This window comes from Psittacula echo (assembly GCF_963264785.1).
Source record: "Psittacula echo genome assembly, chromosome: 26".
Lineage (NCBI taxonomy): Eukaryota > Metazoa > Chordata > Aves > Psittaciformes > Psittacidae > Psittacula > Psittacula echo.
In genome coordinates this window covers 4,207,093-4,227,801 of record NC_137761.1, presented here as the reverse complement: position 1 = coordinate 4,227,801, position 20,709 = coordinate 4,207,093, and the positions used below count along the sequence as shown (strand labels likewise).

Genomic DNA, 20,709 nt, shown 5'->3' with positions numbered 1-20,709 from the left:
AACTTTCGGGCTCAAGAGGCTGGAACATGAAGGAGGGGCTGGAAATGCCTGGAAAATGGGGATTTCCTGGACGCAGGAGGAGCCGGCCCCACGCCGCGGATGGGTCCGGACCCCCCAGGACCCCTCCAGCATCTTCACTCTGCTCCTGGTACCCGCTGGCAAGGCCCCGGTCCCTCCAAGGTGGCATCGGGACCACAGCCCCTCGCTGCCCTCCCCTGGCTTCGCACCTTTTGAGTGCTTTAGGGCAAACTAACCCCAAACCAAACCCAACCACGACCAACCCAACCCCCTCCTGCCCGGCCACAGCCTCCCTCCTGGGCCCTCCTTCCCCGAGGCTCCGGGATCCATCGGGAAAAAGAGAAATGAAACCAAACTGAACCTAAATCCATGAGGTATTTGTGACCTTAACAAGACCGAGGGAAGGCAAAAGCTTGTGCGTGCCCATGGCGAGCCAGCTCGTGGTACTACCATGGGTCACCCCTCACCATGGGATGCTAAGGACCTCACTGAGCCACAAACACTCACCATCCTCACCAGGAACCACTCGTTCCATCCCCACCGCTGGCTCCAGGTCCAGGACTGGAGCCCAAGACACATTTGAAGCTGCTCTGCTTGCAACCCACAGCCAGCACGAGGAAGCCCCATGGCGATGCTGCTGGGACCAGGGACAGGGATCACCTCGGGAACAGGGAAACCACTTGGAAACCTCCTTCTGCTTCTCTTATAAACCAGCTTTGCACTTGCTTTTGTTGAGAGCTGAGTGTGGAAACCATCAGCAGAGAGGACGTTCCGAGAGCCAGGAGATGGTGTCCTGGATGCCAGGGGCTTTCATAGCAGCCATGGATCACGGAGGTGTTTGCAAAGTAGTGCCCAGAATAACCTCTAGGATTAAAAACCAGCCCCAGATGCTGGGCAATGGTTTAAGGCCAGAGCCAGGTAGAAAACAGGCAAGCGCCGAAGGTCCTTGGGACCTGATGTGCTTGAAGACGCTGGTGATGAACACAGAGTTAGCCCTTGGGTTACGGCACCGCAACGCCGGCTCCTCCCTGGCTGTGCCCATTGCACCTTCGGGGGGGATGCTACGAGGACCTGGGTTTCAGGGAGGAGGAGGAAGGGGCTCAGCCCACCCCAGTGGCCAAGCCAAGGGTGAGTGCTCACAGGTAGGTGATGGAGCCAGGCAATGGGTGCTGCTCCCTGTAGTTCTGCCCTTGAGCCGTGGCCTCCCTGAGCCGCAGCGGAGACGGTGAAGACGAGATGGACGGGTAGGGAGATGCTGTCCCCCCGGCCCCTCTCCATCCCTCTCCAGCTCACACAGAGGTCTCTGACTGCAGCCTCATGACGAATTTGTGCGACTTGGGGTCCACGAACTCCTCCGAGAGCTTGAAGAAAGGGATCTTCTTGGTGCTCACCACGAGGCTGAAGTCCTGGCGCTTCAGCACAAAGACCACCCCATCCTTCAGGCCGTTGGTCACCGGCTCCTCGCTGACCAGTGTCCACTGCTTGGCCAACCAGCGGTCCTTGTGGTACTGGATGGTGGGCCCAGCCGTCAGGTACCGCTCGAGGAATGCCTTGGAAGAGGGAAAGGACATAGAATAGTCAGGGTTGGGAAGGACCTTAAGATCCTCCAGTTCCAACCCCCTGCCATGGGCAAGGACACCTCACGCTAAACCATGGCACCCAAGGCTCTGTCCAACCTGGCCGTGAACACTGCCAGGGATGGAGCATTCACCACTTATCTGGGCAACCCATTCCAGTGCCTCAGCACACTTACAGTAAAGAACTTCTTCCTTAGAGCCAGTCTAAACTTCCCCTGTTTAAGTTCTAACCCGTTACCCCTTGTCCTGTCACTACAGTCTCTGATGAAGAGTCCATCCCCAGCATCCCTACAGCCCCCCTTCAGATACTGGAAGCTGCTCTGAGGTCTCCACGCAGCCTTCTCTTCTCCAGGCTGAACAGCCCCGACTCTCTCAGCTTAAAATGTGAACATCATGTGAACATGTGAACATCACCGTCCTCTTTGGGTTCTGCAGCCCCAAGCTGCTCAGCAGGTCCTGCAGGAAACAGATCCCTGCGCGGCTGGTTCCCGTCACTGCACCCTGTTCCCTTGGGATTACGCCTGCTTTGCTGGCTCTATCCCCCAACTCCTTGTCCTCCCCTCTTGTAGCGGGGAAGAAAACCTGAACCCAAGCGCTCACGCTCTGGACCATTCCCTTGGGAAAACCTGTGGGCCCGTCCCCCCTCACTGTGCCCCTCCAAACCCGTGTTCTAATGGTTGGACTTGACCTTCAAGGTCTTTCCCAACCTAGTTTATGATCCCACGATTGCACACACCTTGGGCGTCATGTCGTGGGTGATGCAGAACTCGAGGTGCTGCAGGATGCTCTCCATGGTGTGGTAGGGCTGCTGCTTGGTGGTGCGCAGGTACTTCTGCATGGCCCGGGCCATGGAGGCGAAGATGGCCTGAGCTGCCTCCCGCGGGTCCATGATCTCCCGGGGGTTCTTCTGGTCCTCCTCCTGCAGCCGCTTGATGTGGGTGAAGGCTTCTTCCACTGCCACCACCAGCCTGCAGGGAGGGAAGCCATGGGCTGAGCTTGGATACAGGCAAGAGGCCCCTTGGGGCTGGGGAAGGGGAGCCGTTTGCCCACCTACGCACGGCAGGAAGCCACCTCCCACCCCAAAACTGCTCTGGGGGAGACCTGTTTGTGCCGCACACCACTTTGGGATGCTCTTCCTCAAAGAGCAGGGATGCTCCATCATGGAGGTGACCCCCCCTTCCCGCTTGCCAGCTCAGCCCAGGTCCTCATGGGGATCCTGGCATGGGCACCCCACAGGACCCGCAGTGATGGGGCACCCAGTGCCGCCGGCGCCGTACCTGGCGCGGCGCTTCCGCACCCTGCGCTCGTGCTCTGCCTCCTCGTAGTAGTACTCGTTGTGGCTGTTGTCGCGGCGCCGGGCGGCCGCAGCGATGACGGCGCGGGACTGGCCCGTGGAGTTGTTGGTGCTGTTTTCTGCAGGGAAAAGGATGAGGTTTTCCCCCCTGTGAGGGTGCTGAGGCCCTGGCACAGGGAGCCCGGAGAAGCTGGGGCTGCCCCATCCCTGGCGGTGCTCAATGGTGCTTGGAGCACCCTGCTCTAGTGGAAGGGGCCCCTGCCCGTGGAGCTGGATGAGCTTTAAGGTCCCATCCAACCCAAACCATTCCATGGTTTGGAGAAGGCTGGAGAGTGGCTGTGCCGTGCCCAGCGCCTCACAGCCAGGCTGCGGCAGCTCTCCAGAGCCAAGAGGAGAGGAAAACACAGGGATGGGGAAGGGAATGAGGAGGGAGAACAAGAGGAAAAGGCCAGGGAAGGGGAGCTCACCCTCGCCGAGGGAATAGACTTTAAACCCAGACATTTTCTTGGACAGGACGGATTTCGGCAGGTTGAGGAGGGCAGGGTTGTAGACCGGGAAATCATGGTAATAGTTCTCCAGGATCCACACGGCCGCTCGCTGGATGCTGCAGGGACACAGAGAGCTGGTGAGCACCGCGCCGAGGGCACGACAAGGACGGGGTAGGGACCAACACGTGCGGCACTGCATGGACTCAGCACCACGAACACAACCCCTCGTGAACACGTGCACGGAGGAAGGCACGAACAGCCCGGAGCACCCATGCAGTGCACACAGAGACGGGTGCCAGCCCCGGCAGCCCATACCTGAGGTGTCCGACGTTGTAGAAGCGGCTGGCGCCGTCGGCGGAGCGCACGGCCTTGAGGGTGAACTGGGGCTGGAGCTGCCGCAGCTCCAGCAGCACCACGGCCAGGTAGTGCACGAAGAGCAGCGCATCCACCAGCGAGACGGCGAACTGCACCACCCCCTGGTAGTTGCGGTCCCGGGAGTCCAGGATGCGCACGCCATAGAAGAGCCAGTAGGAAACGACGAGGAGGAAGACGAGCACCATGAGCAACGCTCGGAAGACGAAGACGCGGGGGAAGAAGGCTTTGGGGCGGCGGAAGAAGAGGGCCCAGCTGCCCAGCAGGAGGATGAGGAGTTTGAAGGCCACGGAGATGAAGAGCCCTTCGCAGGGTGTCCCACAGGGCTCCAGCTCCTCCCGCCACAGCAGCTGGGGCAGGAGCATGAAGGCGAGGGGGGTGAGGAAGGCGAGAAGCGCCAGCGCCCCGGCCAGCGAGACGCCCAGGTGCCGGGAGCAGTCCAGATGGGCGCTGTCCTCCATGTCCTTGGTGATGCGGGTGATGTCATCGTGCGAGATGCTGTGCTCCGAGGTCCCTGTCACCACGGTGGTGGTCTCGCCCCAGTTGTCATCCTAAGGAGGGTGGATGGGTTACAAGGGGGGTGGCTTTGTGCTTCCCCATCACCAGCACCCTGGCGGGTGCCGGCCGTGCCGAACCCCCCCACCCCAACTCCCACCCGCCAAACCTCCAAGCCTGGCGCGCTGCCTGGTGCCATCACCCCCATTGAGGTGGAAACCTCAGCTTGGAGTCAGGGGGATGCAGGGATTTGGTCCTCTGGGACCCTGTGGGAAACCCCCGTCGGCAGCTCCGTGTCGCGCTGCACCTCTCCGGCAGCTTTGGAAGGAGGAAGCATCCCGGTTGCAGGCAAACCCCCTCATTAGCAGGGCCAGAAGGAACATGCCCGGCTGCTGCCCCAACACACCCTCACCGCTGCTCCTCCTCCAGCACCGCGCCGGGCAGGACGAAGTCAATGGTGATCCCACAGCACCAGAGGGATCATCCCTGCTTCCAAAATCCCCTTCCCTCTTCCAGCCAGAGGGTGCAAAATGACCCAGTCACTTCCACGTTCCACCTTACAGCTCCTTGGCATCCCTGAAGCTCGGGGCTTTTTATCGCATCCTATTTCCCCCCTCTGGATTTCCGTGGGAAAGCCGGCAATTCCGTGCCAAAGAGCAAACTAAAGCCACAGCCTGGGGCTTTCTGGAGCCATGGGAAGCAGAGGAGGGCCTGGGAGGACCAGTCCAAATCCCAGCCCATCCCCAGGTGAACCCAGGCTCAGCCACTGGCATCCCGGCCTCTGCCAGCGCCGGCTTCTTGGTGGGGGAAGATGAAAGGGGCTGGAGCCGCCTGTGTAGGTGTTTGGGAGAGGATTAAAGGCAAGGACTGGCTGGAGGCTCCTGGTACCCACAACAGGGGAACAAGGGACCCCCATGGGACCAGGGGGCTGGGCTGGAGGGAAGCAGCATGGAGCCTCCTGCACATCAGCCTGCTCGCTGGTGGGATCCTGCTGCCACCTTAGTGCGGCCAAGCCGACAGCACCTGCAGGCGCCGAGTGAGGGCTCAGTTAATCCCTAGGGAGTGGATCCCTGGGATTGGGTCCCCAGGGTGTTTTTCCACCCTGGGCACCCCGTGCCCACCCCAGGGCACCACGAGAGCCGGTCCCCTTTCATCTGCACCGGTGCTGCCCTCCCGCCCCTGCCGCCGGCGCAGGGCCAGCCCAACCGGCTCGACCGGAGCACCGGGCATGCCGGGATCCCAGCAGCATCCCCACGGATGCCAACCCTGCTCCTCCCGGAGCCCGGCTCACCCTCTCATCCCCCCGCGTGGATTCATTGTCCAACAAGGGCTCTCCCGGCGCTTGGATGGTCACTGACTTGTCCCCGCGGCTCCCGTCCCGGCTTTTGGAGCGGTGCCGGTCCCGCCGGTCCCTGCAGGGCGAAACAGAGGAATGGGTTGGGTGCACTGGGGTGACAGCACCCGCTGGGGCCGTGGGCATGCAGCAACCCCTCACCTGTGCTTGCGGGAGCTGCGGGAATGCCCGGACTTGTAGGAATACCCCGAGTATTGCGACTCATTGTCCATGGTGTCGGAGCGCCGGGGCTTGTGCCGCTCCACACTGAGGGGCTTGGGTCTCCCCGGCCTCGGGACGGCGGCCAGGGCCTCCTTCAGAGGGGGCTTCTTCAGGCCCAGGGGCACCTTCAAGAAGTCGACCGTCACCTTGAAGGACTCTATTTTGATCACCGGGTTGGGCTCGTCTCAGGAGAAAACAGCTCGCCCGCCTGCAGAGGGATGGGAAGGCTCAGCAGCAGCAGGGAAGCATCCAGCAATCCCTCGGGATGCTGGCGAGCATCCCCTCACCACCGCCTGTGTTATCCCTGCACCACCGCAGCTCCAGCCCTGGTGGCAAACACAGACGGGACATGGGCAGGGAAAAGGAATCTGGGGCATCTTGGGGCCCTTTCTGTTTGCTCCCCTACTCGAGTTTGGGGCAGCCCCTTCCCCTTTCGCAACCATAGCGCAGAGGAGCTTCTGCTTCGGGTGATTTACACTTCCATTACTACCACAACCAGGATTTTAACTGCCAAAAGGGTGCTGAGGGTGGGGGCCACGAGAAAAAGAAACAGAAACAGGAATGAATAATTGGGTGCAGGCAACGTTTCAGGCCCATCTCGCAGTGCAGGGCTCTGCCTGGACACGCTTCCCAGCACGGAGCCGGGATCTCACACCCAGCAGATCAGTTTGGGAGCCCCAGTGTGTGCTGCAGAGCATCGCTCCACACTGGCTCCGGCTCCGCTCCCAGTGCCTGCATCACCTGGAATTGCTCCAGGAGACACTGGGGGGGCTCTGGGGATGGCAGCGCTGGCCTGGGCCAGCCCAGCTGCATCCAGAGGCTGGTTCAGCATCACAAGGCTGTCTCGGGGCAGATAGCATCACCCTGAGCACTTACTCATGGCTACCACATGGTTATGAGCCAGCCCCAAACTCCCACTGCAGCCTTTTGTAGACACACAAGTATATAAATACATACAGACATGGTCCTAGAATCCCAGACTGGTTTGGGTTGGAAGGGAACTTAAAGCTCATCTAAAGGGACCCCTTCCACTGGAGCAGCTTGCTCCAAGCTGCATCCAACCTGGCCTTGAGCAGTGCCAGGGATGGGGCAGCCACAGCCTCTCTGGGCACCCTGGGCCAGCGCCTCAGCACCCTCACAGGGAAGAGCTTCTGCCTAAGAGCTCGTCTCAGTCTCCCCTCTGGCAGGTTAAAGCCATTCCCCTTGGCCTGTCCCTACAGGCCCTTGTCCAAAGCCCCTCTCCAGGTTTCCTGTAGCCCCTTTAGGTATGGAAAGGCTGCAGTAAGGTCTCCAATCCCCACCTACGTCATCCTCTGCTGGGCTGGGAAAAGAACTCCTTGGCAAAGGCAGGATCTGCCTTAGTGCTCTCCTGGGGTCCCAGCCCAGGTCCCCCACTGGTGTTGGGGACCCCCAAGCTGCTCACAGCCCTGCCATGGGTTCGGAGCTGGGGCTGTGATCCTGCCAGGAAAGGGACCTGGACACTGGTGGGAGCCACCGGGGCCATGGTGCTGCCTGACCCGTGCTGGGGGGCGCTGGACCCTATCAGAGGGGTCCTGCCTGATCCCCCCTCAGGGTGCTGGGGGGATGCAGGAGTTGGGCATCCCCCAAGCCCCAAGCTCCTTGTGCTGTGTTTGGGGGTGGACCCGTGCCGGGTAACCATGGCAATGCCATTTTGACCAAATAAAAGCCAAATGTCTTTTGGCCTCTTTTCCGAAGTCTCAAGAAGGGGGGAGATGGGGTCAGGGAGGCAAAAAAGTGCATGGGGGGGTCCTTTTGTCCCGGATGCTGGATGCTCACATGTTTATCACTATGGCAACAACCCACCCCACCCCCCCACCGGTTGTCTAGGAGATGGCAACAGGGTCCGGAGCTTGTCCCGGCATTCCCAGCTTCCATGGGGGATGGGGCTGGGAGAGAAAGGACCCCCCCAGTCTCCTGCCAGCCCCCCCCGCTCTTCTGGGCTTTGTTTGCAGGCAGGGATTGAGTTTCTGCTGGGAACAATGCAGGGGCCTCATCAGCACAGGGGGCCTGGGGCAGGCTTGTCCCAGCCTGGCCCATGACGAGCATCGGGATGGGGCTGCAGCTGGCACTCACCGGCGGGGCCCTGCGGCTGCAGGCGGTGCTGTCCCCGCGGTCACCGAGGCACTTGGAGCATCCTGAGCCTCCGCTGGGGCCGGCATCCAGCGGGATGGGGGCTGCGCATGGAGGGGGTGGTCACGGGATGGGTGCTCGCGGCGGGGGTCCGCGGTAGAGCTGGGGGAAGGAAGAGAGGAGGAAATGAGGAGCCCGGTGCCGCTGCGGTGCAGGGACGCGTGGGGCATCGCATCCCCAGGGATCTGGACCACGCGTGTGCAGTGGCAGCCACCCAGGCGTGTGTTTAGGGGAGAGGCACAGCACGAGCTGAGGTCCTTGTGCTGCAGGTCACCCACCCCTGTTTCCTCTGGCACATCCGTCCTAACCCCTGAGGAGCACTCGGGAAGGGGAAGAAAATGAGGGTGGGTTTGAAACCCACCCCCCAGACACCACCACAAACCCAAATCCTGCCCTGGCATCACCTCCACAGTGCATGGCATCCTGCCCTGTACCACCAGCACCGTCCTGCCATGGGATATGAGGTGTCCAGAGCCAGCCCAAGCACTGCTCTGGCCCCTCCAGCCAGAGCCAGGCACCATGGAGAGGCGCAGCTGATGCATCAGCCAAAATCAGGATGGGGTTTTCCAACTCATTCAAGGCATCACCCCATGGGTTCAATGCTCCTCAGGCACCACAATGCTGTGGCCACACTTCAAGGCCACCCCCAAGTCAGGGGTCCCCACGGTTGCACTGGTGGCGTGGGGACCCTGGGGCTGTCCAGCTCCCAGAGGCAAAGTCAGAGCTGGGAGGTGGGGGTTAATCCATCCAGACTGGAGCAAGCCATGTCCCAATGGACATTGTTCTGTGGGGAGCAAGCAACAAGCCATGGGAAGGGCTGCAGTGAGCGCAGCCCCTGGCTCCCAAGCTGGTGACAGCACGGAGATCATGGGCAGAGGCTTTGGGGCCCTTTCCCAAGGCAGAGCAGCGGCTCCAGCACGATCCATGCATGAACCAAGGGCTACCTCCGCATCCGGACCCAGGATCCTGCTGGTGAGGACTGGGACCAAACCAACCAAGCTCTCCCCCCAGCAAAGGCTGGCAGAGGGAACAACCTCCAACCCAGGAGTCCTGCAGGGTTAATCTGTGAATCCAGCAGCCATTCCACCGGTCCTTGTCCTCTGGTCCCATGGCCTCTGGAACAGCTCGGCCACTCCGGTGGAGAAGAAAGGGATTTTGGTTGTTGATGCTTTGCCCAGCAGAGCAGGGAAAAGCCGGTTGAGCAGCACCAGGTGGAGGTGGAGAGGCTGGGAATGGATCCTTGTCTCCAGGAGGAGCAGCAGCTTTGCCTTAGCGAGCCCACGGAGACGCCGAGCAAGCGCCGAGGGCTGGGAGCCAGAGCCAGACACATGCAAAGGAGGAAACCTCACATTTCTAATAGGGAGGTGATGAGCCAGCCCAGCAAACCCCCAGGGGAGGAGGGGATTTGCCATCATCTCCTGACACCTTCAAGTCCAGACTGGATGGCTTCTCGGGATGATGCTGGAGCACATCACAGGGTTCAAAGCAGAGCCGGGGCTTCAGGGCGGTCCAAAAGGCTGCTGCCACCGTCCCTGCTGCCTTTGAGTCCATGAACCTCAAACACTTTGGCATTCAAATGCTCCAAGGAAACCAGATCCAAGTGTTTTGAGATGGGAAAGCCTCCTTATTTCATCCATCCCCAGCTTCCCACTGCCGGGAATCGCCTGCTAAACCCAATGAGCATCACGGTGATGGGGAAACTGAGTCACGGAGCGGGCCAGGAGGACCCTGGGGTCCTGGATTCCCGGCACGTGATTCCACCCCTGGTTCTCCTCCCAGTAAGCCCAGGAGGGCTGGAAGCAGGGCTCTGCCCATGACCGGGCTGCAGAAGCTGAGGCACGCCACAAGCTGGAGTCCACAGCAGCGGATGCACAGGCAGGAAACCCAATAAGAGCCTTAGCCCTGCCTGGGCTCTCCTGTCTCACCCCACGGACACCACGGAGCAATGCCAATGGTGGGAATGCTGCTGGTGGATCACCAAAACCAGCCTGGGAATGGGAAGCAGCTCCCAGCCCCAGCCCAGGGCTCTGCCGAGTGGCACATTTGCTTGCTTGGCTACACACGCACGCCTTGCTGCCTCCACACAATAGGAGCATTCCCAGCCATAGGAGTCTTCCCAGGGAGCTCACCGCACATCCCTCAATCCAGAGGCCGCTCCATTCCTTCCCGTGGCTGGGAAAGCCCCAGTCCAACCCCAGCCCTGCAGATGCCACCACTGTGAGGAATCCACAAACTTCCAGCTCTTTGGTCCATTGGCACGACCGGGAGCATCAGAGGGATGCGGGAAAGGCCCGTGGGAAGCCCAAGTGCCTTAATGCAACTCCCCCATGGGGTCTCATTCTGCTCTCCAATCGCTCAGCGTCAGCTTGGATGCAGAAGGTTTAAGATCCCTTCCAAACTGCCAGCTTTAATTAGGATCACTCGGGATTGTCACAATATCCACAGGAACGTCCAGTCCCTCACCAAGGTTCCTCCAGCAGGGAATTCCCACTACAGGACAAAGCCCGGCATTTCAATCCCACTGCTTGTCCGGGAGGGATGGAGGTTGGAGTGGGGATGCATTAGATGCTTCCACGCAGGTAAAAATGATTGCACCGAGATCTAGAACCAGAGGGAGGAAAAACATGGACAAAACCTTGGGATTTGCATGAGAACAGGGCTTGGTGCAAAGAGAAAAAGGAATTTGCATTGCAAAACATGCCAGCACCAAGGGATGCTAACGGGGGGTCCTGCGGGCAGCTGAGCTCCCCATTACCTGCTCCATCCCTCCCATCCCAGGGCTTGGTGCCCAGCCCACATCCACATCCTCCATGTGCCTCATCCCGGGCTCACAGGGAGCACTCAGGGCTCCCTGGGATGAGCAGCAGCTTCACCCTCGTGGCTCCTGGTGCTGGGAACAGCAGAGGGATGGCACCGTGATGCGCACCCAGCACATGGCCAGCCCCATGGTGAGACACTGAAGCTGCCAGGTCACCCAAAATCACATCTCCCTGTCCTCCCCTGCTCCAGCCACACCGGTGGCACCTCTGGAATGCTGGCACAAACCTATGGTCACCCCGGAGCACAGGAGAATGCAAACCCCAGACTCCCAGGCTGCTTCTCTGCTGTTCATGAGCATCCAAGTGGTGCTGCAGGATGCTTGGATGGGGCAGGCCAAGGAGGTGCAGGGATCCATCCTCATGGTCCAGGCTGTTGCTTTGATTTCAGCGTGTTCTCAAAGAGCATCGTTGGAAGCTCTGTCCCAAGGCGCTGCAGTGACACCCAAAAAGGTCAGTTCCTCCCCCAAAGGGACACTTGCAGAGTGCTTTTAGGTCAGTTCTGGTTCTGCTCCATCAGCTCTGGGTGCCTAATCCTTAACCCTACTAAATCCTGCGAGGCTGCGCTGGGCAGGCAGCATCATCTGCCTCTCAGAGCCTGGAAAAGCAGCGTGGAGACAGGATCCATCTGGGTCCAGGCAAGGAGCGAGGCGACCACATTCACTCACCGACCGTGGGGCTCGAGGTGGGGCCATGCTAAGCCCAAGGTGGGAAACACCTTTGGAAGCAAAGAATCCCTGGCGTGGGGTCCAGCTTTGGTGATGCCCATGGATCTGAGCCAGGGAAGGGCAGCCAAGGCTGGTGCTTTTCCCCAAGGTCCCTTCCTGAGCATCCCTCCTGGACAATAAAGCCATAAAGCATCTGCTAGGCCTCAGACAACAGAACCAAAGCAGGACCAAAGACCTGGGGCTGATTCAGCCCGGCCTGACACCGGGGAGATGGGCTCCCTGCTTGCCCCCAGCTCCCTCCAGCTCCATTGTCTGTGAGCTGATGGAAACAGCTCCCTTTGAAGGGAGCTGAAGGAGCAGGGGGTTGGCAGGCGATGACCCCAGCCCTGTGCCCATCCCCTGAGCAATGTCCTCAGGATGGGGCTGCCCAAAGGGACCCAGCACCCTGCAACCATCACCCAGTGAGGAGCAGTCACCGGCTTCAATGACATCAGCTGCTAATTAAACCAGGTCTCATCCTGAGCTCCCCCCCGGCACAAAGGCAGTGTAAATACAGAGAAGCCCTGTGCAGAGATCACATCTGACTCAGGCTGCCTCTGAGCCCAGCTTGGTCCCAGCACAATCCCGAATTGCTGTGATTAAGCAACAGCCGTTCCCAGAGGCTCCATGGAGATAATATTTAATTCTTCTTCTCTTTTCTTTTTAACCTCTGCCTTGGTTATTATTATACCAAGGCCTGGAGGGGGAAAACAGCCTCTACGCCCTCTCCTAAGGAAATAAAGCCTCTCACCCCAGACAGAGCAGCCGGGCCGGTGTCTGCGCTCGCACCCAGTGTAGAGTGGAGGGAACTCCCTGTTGGCTCAGGGCAAGGTGCCAGGATGGGACCAAGATAAACCGGATCAGAATCCGGCCGGGTCTCTTGCAGGTGAGCATTCCGGCAGGGACAGACCCTGCCTTATGGATGTCATGGATCTGGCAGGCGCATCGCCTGCTTTCGTGCTTTCTCCTCCCTCCGAGCAGCCACCCAGCCCTGGTGTAAGGCAGGTAGTGGGGTGGGTGCCCTATGGATGCCCACCTTCATCCCCCTCATTGCTTGCAGGGAGGAAGCCCAGCGCTTACACCCATGCTGGGCACAAAGGGCTCGGAGGCCGCTGGGTGGTTGCCCGCAGCCGAGGCCAGTAAACTCCAATGTAAGCATTCCCATCGCAGAGCGGGAAAGCCACCGGCACCGGTGCCAGGCTGCATCCAGCCGGGAGGACCCGGCCTCGCTGCGGCACCCACCGGGAGACTCCCAAAGGCCAGCGGAGCCCTGGGAAACGGGAGCGAGCAGCACCCTGGGCGCGGGGCCGACCCCGGCAGCATCCCCAGCGCCCCCCGTACCCCGGCTGGGAAAAGGGGGGGTTATGGGGAGCCCCGCATCCTCCGCACCACGCAGCAGCACCCGCGGGAGCGGGGCTCGCCCCGCAGCCGCTCCCCGCCTGGCCGCCGGCCCAGGAAAGTCCCCGGCTTCCCAGGCCCATCCTGCGGGGCTCGCCCAGCCCAGCCCGGTCCCGCTCCCCGCGGGGCTCGCTCCGCTCCCCGGTTCCCCCCGCCATGGTTCCCCCCCGCACTCACCATCGCCGCCGCACCTTTGTGCGCGTCCCGCCCCCCCCGGCACCGAAATCCCGGGGCTGCTGCTGCTGCTGCGGCGATGGAGGAGGAGGAGGAGGAGGAGGAAGAGGAGGAGGAGGCGGAGGAAACCCCGAATCCCAGCGGAGCGGCCCCCCCAGCCCCGCTCCGCCGCTCCCCGGCCCGCAGCCCCCGCCCGCGCCGCTGTTCCCGGCCGCTCCCCCCGCGCCCGCCCATTGTCTCCGCTCCGCGCTCCAGGGCCATTGTCTGGGGGGGGTGCACACATCCCCCCCCCAACCCCGGCTTGACCCCGCCTCGGTACCTGCTGATGAGGATGGGGTCCCCCCTCCGTGTGGACCCGCACCCGTGGGTGGGGATGGCGGAGATGGGGGTGCGCGGGGGTCCCCGCTGATTGCAGGGTGGGGGGGGCTGAGGCTGAAGCTTCACGAGATTCGGGCCCCCCCACTCGTGTCCGGGGCCCCCCCAAGTGACCCCCCCTGAGCCCGGGTAGGGCTAGGCCAGAAAGGAGCCTTCACCCTGGGAAAGGTGCCCCCGAGGGGTGACAGCCCCGGGGCCGTGCCCCCGTTCCCCCCCGTTCTCTGCCAGGCCGAGCTGCTCTGGGGTGGGGGCCAGGAGAAGCCCGTGCCCCTCGGGTGTCCCCCCCCCCGGAACTCGGTCCATGGCCCGGCTCTGGCTCTGTCCCCGCGTGTCCGGACCGGGATTAGGTCCCGGCACGCGGGATTTTCCCGGTGCCGGGATACAGCCCGGAGCACCCCCCCGCCGCACCGAGCTGGATGGGAGCGCGCGGCAGACCCCGGCCCTAGGTTCCCCCAGCGACAAGGGACACGCGGTGAGGGGGGACAGGGGACAGCACCCTCTGCAGCCCCCCCCCAGGACAAAGTGGAGCCGGGGGGCTGGAACAGACAGGGCCGTGCCCCCCCCAGGGAAGTGGGGGTCCTTTATGGGGGGGAAGTAAGAGGTTGGGGGCTCTCAGGTCTTTGGAGCAGGGCAACTCCCTCTGCTACTGAGGGAGGGACCCCCAATGACATCTGCCCCCCCCCACACCCCTCCCCAATGGGGCCGTGGGAACTGAGGAACAAGAGCCGCGGAGGGGAAGCGTCACCTGCCCGGAACAGCCGCGCCGGGCGCTTGATATCAATGAGAGAGGCTGGGAAGGGACCGGGCCCGCCTCCCTGCGCTGGCCAATGGCGTGCGCCGGGAGGAGAGCGCGCCACGCCATTGGCTGGATTTAAATGGCTTGTTTTGCCTCAATGGGGGGAAGGTTTGGGGAGGGAGGAAGCGAGCGATGGGGCGGGGGCTTATACATCCCATCCCATCCCATCCCATCCCATCCCATCCCATCCCATCCCATCCCATCCCATCCCATCCCATCCCATCCCATCCCATCCCATCCCATCCCATCCCATCCCATGCCATCCCATGCCATCCCATGCCATCCCATGCCATCCCATCCCATCCCTCTATCTTGCAGGGGTCCTGTGCTGTCTGAGCTCTGGCCCAGCTCAGCGCATGTGTTTTGGGTCCCTCTGGGTCACCTCCCTGCCCCTGTGTGCCCCAGGACCCAAGGCACGAGGCAGGTGGTGCCCAGCGCCATCCATGGAGCAGCCAGAAATGTGTGGTCCAGGCTGGGTTCTGGGTCAGAGGGAAGGGGTGACCGAGCTGCAAGCTGCAGGACAGAGTTGGGGGCACTTTGAGAGAGACCCCTGATTTGGCCACCTTGTCCCTCTGCTTTTAACTGAGGGTCTTGGCTATCATTGAGGAGCCTATCTAGGGGCCATCGTTGTGATTCCTGCTCTGTGGTGCCTCATCCCGGGACACTTATCCCACTGTTTTCCCACTTGGCTCAATGGGCCAAGTCACCAGAGTGGTCCTGAGGTGTAACCTTAGGGGTACAGGAGCTGTGGCCCAGTTTGGGTCCCTCTGCTCTCCCTTCGCCCTGCAGCTGCCCCGGGCTGTCCCCTTGCTCCTGTTCAGGCTCCAGGAGTGATTAATGGGCCCTGGGAGCTCATTCCTGGCCAGCTGGAGCCTCCCTGCCAGCTGGGAAGGGCCGCATTGTTCCACCTCGTGATTTACAGGGACGTCACCTCCCTCTGCACCCTGCTCCCGGGACTCTGCGAGGTGCCCAGCCAGTGGAGCACCCGGGATCAGCAGCACACAGGGTGCCGGGTGCTTCCCATCCATCACCTGAGGGTGAAGGGCTCCCTAGGACCAGCTCTGTCTTGCTTTGTGCTTGGCCATGACCTTCTGCAGAGCAGGGGAGACCTTCCGAAGCCCTCATACACCTCATGTCACTCATACACCACCATACATGTCCCCTTGTACCCACCAGACCCCTCTCTTGGCCCAGAGCTGCTCCACCACCCTGCACACCATCAGTGACAGGTCCAATACTCGTCAGTCCCAAGGCAGCAGAGCTGGGCTTCGTGCTCCATAAGGAGCAGGGCAGAGGCTCCTGGTGGATAACTCCAGGGATTAGGAGTCTAAAAGAAGAGAGCAGGGTGGCTGCCCTCCCTGGGTGGGATGAGCAGCATCCAACCACATCTGGAAACATGGGATCAGATATTATTTAATGAGAACCTTGTTCCTTTTGGGACAGAGCCTTTCTCTCCCAGATGCCCATCTCCCATTGGCATCGTGGCCTGGGGGGGGAATCCTGTGCTCTGAGCCAAGCATGAAGCGAGCAGGAAACAGGGAATGCTTTTGGGAAGCTCACACAGGGGCCGTTTGCCTTTATCCCTTGTCCCAGTCCCAGCCCTGCCTGAGACCTGCAGCGGGTTTGGGGTGGGTCCCAAAGCAGGGCACAGGGATGCTCCATGGCCTGGCTGGCAGGGGATGGGGGTACCCAGCCCTGGGGGGGGGGGAAAGGGGAGTTCTGATCACAGGGACCCAGCAGATGGCACTGGTGCCTCACAGAGGGGCTGGGGACACCGCTGCTGCCGCCGTGACACCCCCGGGACCGGGGCACAGGCAGCCTGGGCAGCGGGATGGAACAAGGGATTCACCCTTTCCAACCGGGGCTGTCACATCCTGCCCTGGCTGCTCCCTTCTGGGGCAGGAAGGGACGTGGGACAGGCCCCACCTCATTGTTCCCAGGGCAGGGACACGGAAACGCAGCCGGGCAGGAGCAGCGGAGCTGTTCTGTTACCCTCGTGTCTGCCAGCACAGGGAAGAGGGTGCCCAGAGGAGCTGTGGCTGCCCCGTTCCTGGCAGTGTTCAAGGCCAGGCTGGAGCACCCTGCTCTAGTGGAAGGTGTCCCTGCCCATGGAGCTGGATGAGCTTTCACATCCCTTCCAACCCAAACCTTGCTGGGATTCCATGGTTCTGTTTTCCATGTGTTCTGTTTTTCCATTGTGAAACATTCCTTGTGCATCCACCTATCTGTGCACTGGTGTCCTCCAGAGGCCAGGAGAAGGATGGAAAGACAGAGATTTGCATAGGGAAGGAGAAAAAGAGAAGGAAACAGCTGCTGGAATAGGAAAGGAGTTGGGAAGTGGGAGCTGGGAAGTAGAGGAGAAGCTGAGCTGCCTGTTCCCTGCCTGCCCCCAAGCACAAAGAGCAGGCGAGGGACCCAATCTGTCGGAGATGACAGCAAGGCCAGAACCAGCATCTGAATAAGCATGGAGTGTTCCCATTGTGCGAGGCACAATGAGGACCATATGTCAAGGCCGCGGCTGGCAGCCGGGAACAACGGGCCCTGAGGAGGTTTGGGAGCTGCTGTGCGGAGCTTGCACTACCCTATCCCACCTCCCAGAGAGAGGATGGAGACGGGATGGAGATGGGATGGAGATGGGATGGAGATGGGATGGAGATGGCCACCCCGCATGAGCATCCCTGCGCGGAGGCTGGGACTAGTTGCAGGCAGCGGGGACATGGGGCATCCCAAAGGGTGATCACTGGGGAGAAATCCCTGTGCTGGGACGTAAAGAGAACCTGGGAGCGCTGAGGTCCCTTTCCGTGCCGCATCGGAGCTATTGCCCAGTGCGAAGTCCCCTTCATCCTTCCCTTCTCCCTCCCTCTGTTTATTATTTCCCTTTGAGGCAGCTCTGCTGAGCCGAGGCCAATTGATTAGAGGCAGAAATTTGGAGCAAGTGGTGGAGCAGCTGCAGCCTGCCCCTGGGGATGCTCCGCATCCACGCAGACAAAGGACACGAGCCACAAACTTGCTTCCCAGCACAGCTTGGGATGGGCTGAGGGAGCAGGGACAGGGCTGGGGGACACCGGGAAGCGCTGGGTGACGTCGGTGCCGGCGCTGATTTCCCAGGGGGACACGGGAGGGAGAAGGTGATTTATTGGGTGGGGTTGGGAATGCTGATGGCTGGAGCAGATGGCCTCATCCTGCTGCTGTCACCAGAGGGACTGGGCCGCTCCGGGTCTGTTTATCCCAGCAAATCCAAACTGGGCTCAAGTGGGGGCTGCGGAGTGGGGGAAAGCCAAAGATGTGGAATGAACCCGGATCTGCTGCTGGTGGGACCCTTGGAGCACCAAGAGGACCCATCCTGGGCCCTGGGTGATGCCCTCCCTCCCATCACCTCCTTCCACAGCCATCGACTCCTGCATGGGGAATCCATCACCGCCGGCGCAAGGGATGGGTAAAACCAGCATTAAAGAGAAAGCAAACGGGAAGCCGGGCACTCCAGGTCCAGGATCGCTCTTCTGCTGCAGTTGAATTCATTTCCCCCTCCCCAGCTTCCTTGTGAACTCATAAATACCAAACCCTTGCCCAGCCTGGCCAGCCAAGACAAACAGGCGCTGGGGCACAGCGCGGAGCGGGGGTTTCCACCCTGGTCATTCCGGCTGCATGTTCTTGGTCTGTTTCCTGGGTCCCCTTTCCCCAAAGTGCACAACGCAGCCAATAAATAATAATAACATTTATCAATAAATTAATTCAATAAATATCTCGTGGCACAGAGACGTGGCTGGGGAGCGGGGGGGAAGGGGGGGCTGCCCTGCTCTGGCTTTGCTCGGCTGCTGCCCTGCGGTGTGGGGATGGGGGAGCCGGCTCTGGGATGCACTGATGATCCCTCCAGGATCCCCCATTCACCGGTGAGTCCTTGTGAGACAGAGGTAGCGATTATTCCCTACTTCCATGGGGAGAGGGAAGGAGGGACGGAGCGAGGTGGCGCTGGGAGCTGGCAGCAGAGGCCCCGTGGGATGGAGCCAGGAGGTCTTGCCGCTGCCAGTGCAAAATGAGCTCTTCAACCAGCAAACCCCCATCAAAGCAAGGCAAAGCATCCACTTCTGCAATGAGCTTCACCCAGCCTCAGCCTGCCCTTGCTGGAGAAAAGGCTCCTGGGCTCCGCTTTCCCTTCCCACTCCCAAAGTGCTGACCCATGTCTGGGAGGGACCAGGGTGAATCCCGGCTGCTGGAAGCTGGGGATGGGGCTGTGCCCGCTTTCTCCCTTCTCCAGCCCCACAGCCCTGCCAGCCGCAGGTAAAGTGCAGTTCACCCCAGCCTGTGGAAGGTCACCCTGCACCAGGGCCGTCCTGGTGTAAACGGGGGGCCGTGGCACCAAGGGATGAAGCCTCTTTGCATGTGGTGCTGGTGTCCCCGGTGCTGTGCTTGTGACCCTCCCCAAGCCTTTTTCACCAGGAGCACCGAATGGGAGACAAGGGAAAAGTGGGGGGGGGATGAAGTGCTGGTGCCCTGGGGTGGTTGTGCCTATCGGTGCCATGGGGCTGACCAGGGGGGCTTCACACTCACTGTGCACTAGTGCAAAAGAGGGCTGGGAGGCAAAGCTTGGGATGCATGGATGTGGGGAGCAGAGTGCTGAGCTCTGGGGAGACCCCATGTGCAATGGAGGGGCTTGGGGAGCCTCCGGGGGCTGCTCCAGCCTGGAATGGCTCCGGCACCTGGCAGGCAGCACAGCGAGCATCCCTCTGTGCTCCATCCATCTCAAGGGGAACCCACCGCTGGCATCCAGCTCCTGCCAGGGCTGCACCCCGCTTTGTGCATCCTTTAGGGGTGTGAAAAGCCAGGGAGCTGCTCTGCGCCCGAGGGTGCTCCTGGGGCTGTCTGATGGTCCTGGATCATCCTGATGTGGTCCTGCACGTGCCCAGCACGATGCCCAGGGGCAGAACAGCAGCAGACAGACAAAGTGCCCACACTGGCTGTGCTGGTGGGGTGGTTGGTGGCAGGAGGTGCAGACAGACAGACGGACAAGCCCCCGGGGCTAATGGTGCTTCACAGGTCCATTTCTTTGTGGCTCGTGTTAAAGAGGTGCCACACGGACAGGCTCGGGCTCAGTGGCTCCTGCTGTGTGTGGGTCAGGGAGCAGATGGGGCGGACAGACGGACGGACTCAGGATCCAGCAGGCAGCACGGGTGGGATGCGCCGCAGAAGGATGGACAGAAGTTGGAAGCAGACACGGCCAGCCCAGGCTTCAGGCAGCAGATCCAGCAGGCCAGACAGATGGTGATGGACCAAACACCCAGCCTGACTCAAGCAGCATGGAAAGACAGACGGACGTGGGCTTGGTGGTGGGGAAATACAGGAGAGAGGGTAGAGCAGACAGCTGGGGACGTGGTCCCTTTGAACAGACGGATGAACACAGGCACAGTGTTTTGGATGCCTGATGTGTGGTTCAGGCCGTAGATGGACGGACGGATTTGAGCCCTTGGCTCGGATGCCCAGCACATGTTCAGGTAGGAGAAGTGGCAGCCGGATGGATGGACACGGGCTGGGCGGCTCAGACATCCAGCACATGGTTCAGGTAGGAGATGTAGCAGATGGCCAGGCGCAGGATCTCGATCTTGGAGAGCTTCTTGTCCGGCGGGAGGGTGGGCAGCAGCTTCCGCAGCTCCGCAAAGGCCATGTTGAAGGCTTCGACGCGGATGCGCTCCCGCGTGGCGTGGGCTGTCCGGTACTTGGCCGTGGCACGGCGCCGGCGCCGGCGCTCCTCCCGGCTCAGGTGCTGCAGATCCTTCTTCACAGCTTCTCCTGGCTCCATCCGGGATGGAGCGCACAAACCGACAGCGCTGGCGTCCTCAATGCTGCCCGTGTGGACACCACTGCAGTCGCTGAAGACGGATTCGGACTCGGAGTGTGTCGGGGCCAGGTCGAGCTCCGTCTGGTCCGAATTGAGCATCATCTTTGCGGAAGAAGGGCAGACAGACGGATGGATGCTTTGGGTATGCGGCAGGACAGACTGACCCAAGCACGACACTGGAGCAGAGCTGCTCTGCTACAATGAGAAGGCGTCCAGCTCACAGCAGGCTCCTGATTATCCTCTTCCTCTTCATCCTCATCACAGTCTCTGCAAGGGAATTTTAAGTTTTTCCCTTTTTCCTGGAAAACTCAAGGGGTGGGCGACAATGTCTGCTATAAATAATGGGTGAAAGATGGCGGGAGGCATATAAAATCAACAGATAGATAAGGAAATATCCCCTGTATGCGCTCAGAGATCGCGGGCTCTTCCCTTGCAGCCGTGGCAGGACCCGGTTTTGGAGCTGTCGGTGTCAGGGCCGGCCTCCTGCGTGCTCTAGAAAACAGAAGCACAAGGGCTCTCAGTACAAGGGAGGCAGGGAGAGAGCCCGGCTCCTTGCTCCCCTTGCCCTGCGGCATCAGTCCCAGATGGAGCAGGACCCCAACCAGGGATCGGCTCCGGGATCCCGGTCATGGAGGGTGGAAAGGAGCCGGTGGAGCGGCT

At 61.2% G+C, this 20,709-nt stretch overlaps 2 protein-coding genes across 2 annotated transcripts; both read right to left on the bottom strand.

Moving 5' to 3' along the window:
* Nucleotides 1–1,307: 1,307 nt before the first annotated feature.
* VANGL2 (VANGL planar cell polarity protein 2) lies at nt 1,308–5,810 on the bottom strand (the record flags this gene model as incomplete). Its single annotated transcript, XM_080634932.1, has 7 exons — nt 1,308–1,568; nt 2,332–2,563; nt 2,873–3,008; nt 3,357–3,493; nt 3,693–4,300; nt 5,536–5,656; nt 5,740–5,810. The coding sequence occupies 7 exons, from the start codon at nt 5,808–5,810 to the stop codon at nt 1,308–1,310; spliced, it is 1,566 nt and encodes a 521-aa protein (XP_080491058.1).
* A 13,939-nt stretch (nt 5,811–19,749) lies between these two features.
* On the bottom strand, nt 19,750–20,151 carry NHLH1 (nescient helix-loop-helix 1; the record flags this gene model as incomplete). Its single annotated transcript, XM_080634918.1, has 1 exon — nt 19,750–20,151. One exon carries the CDS (start codon nt 20,149–20,151, stop codon nt 19,750–19,752), a length of 402 nt encoding a protein of 133 aa, XP_080491044.1.
* Nucleotides 20,152–20,709: the final 558 nt, after the last annotated feature.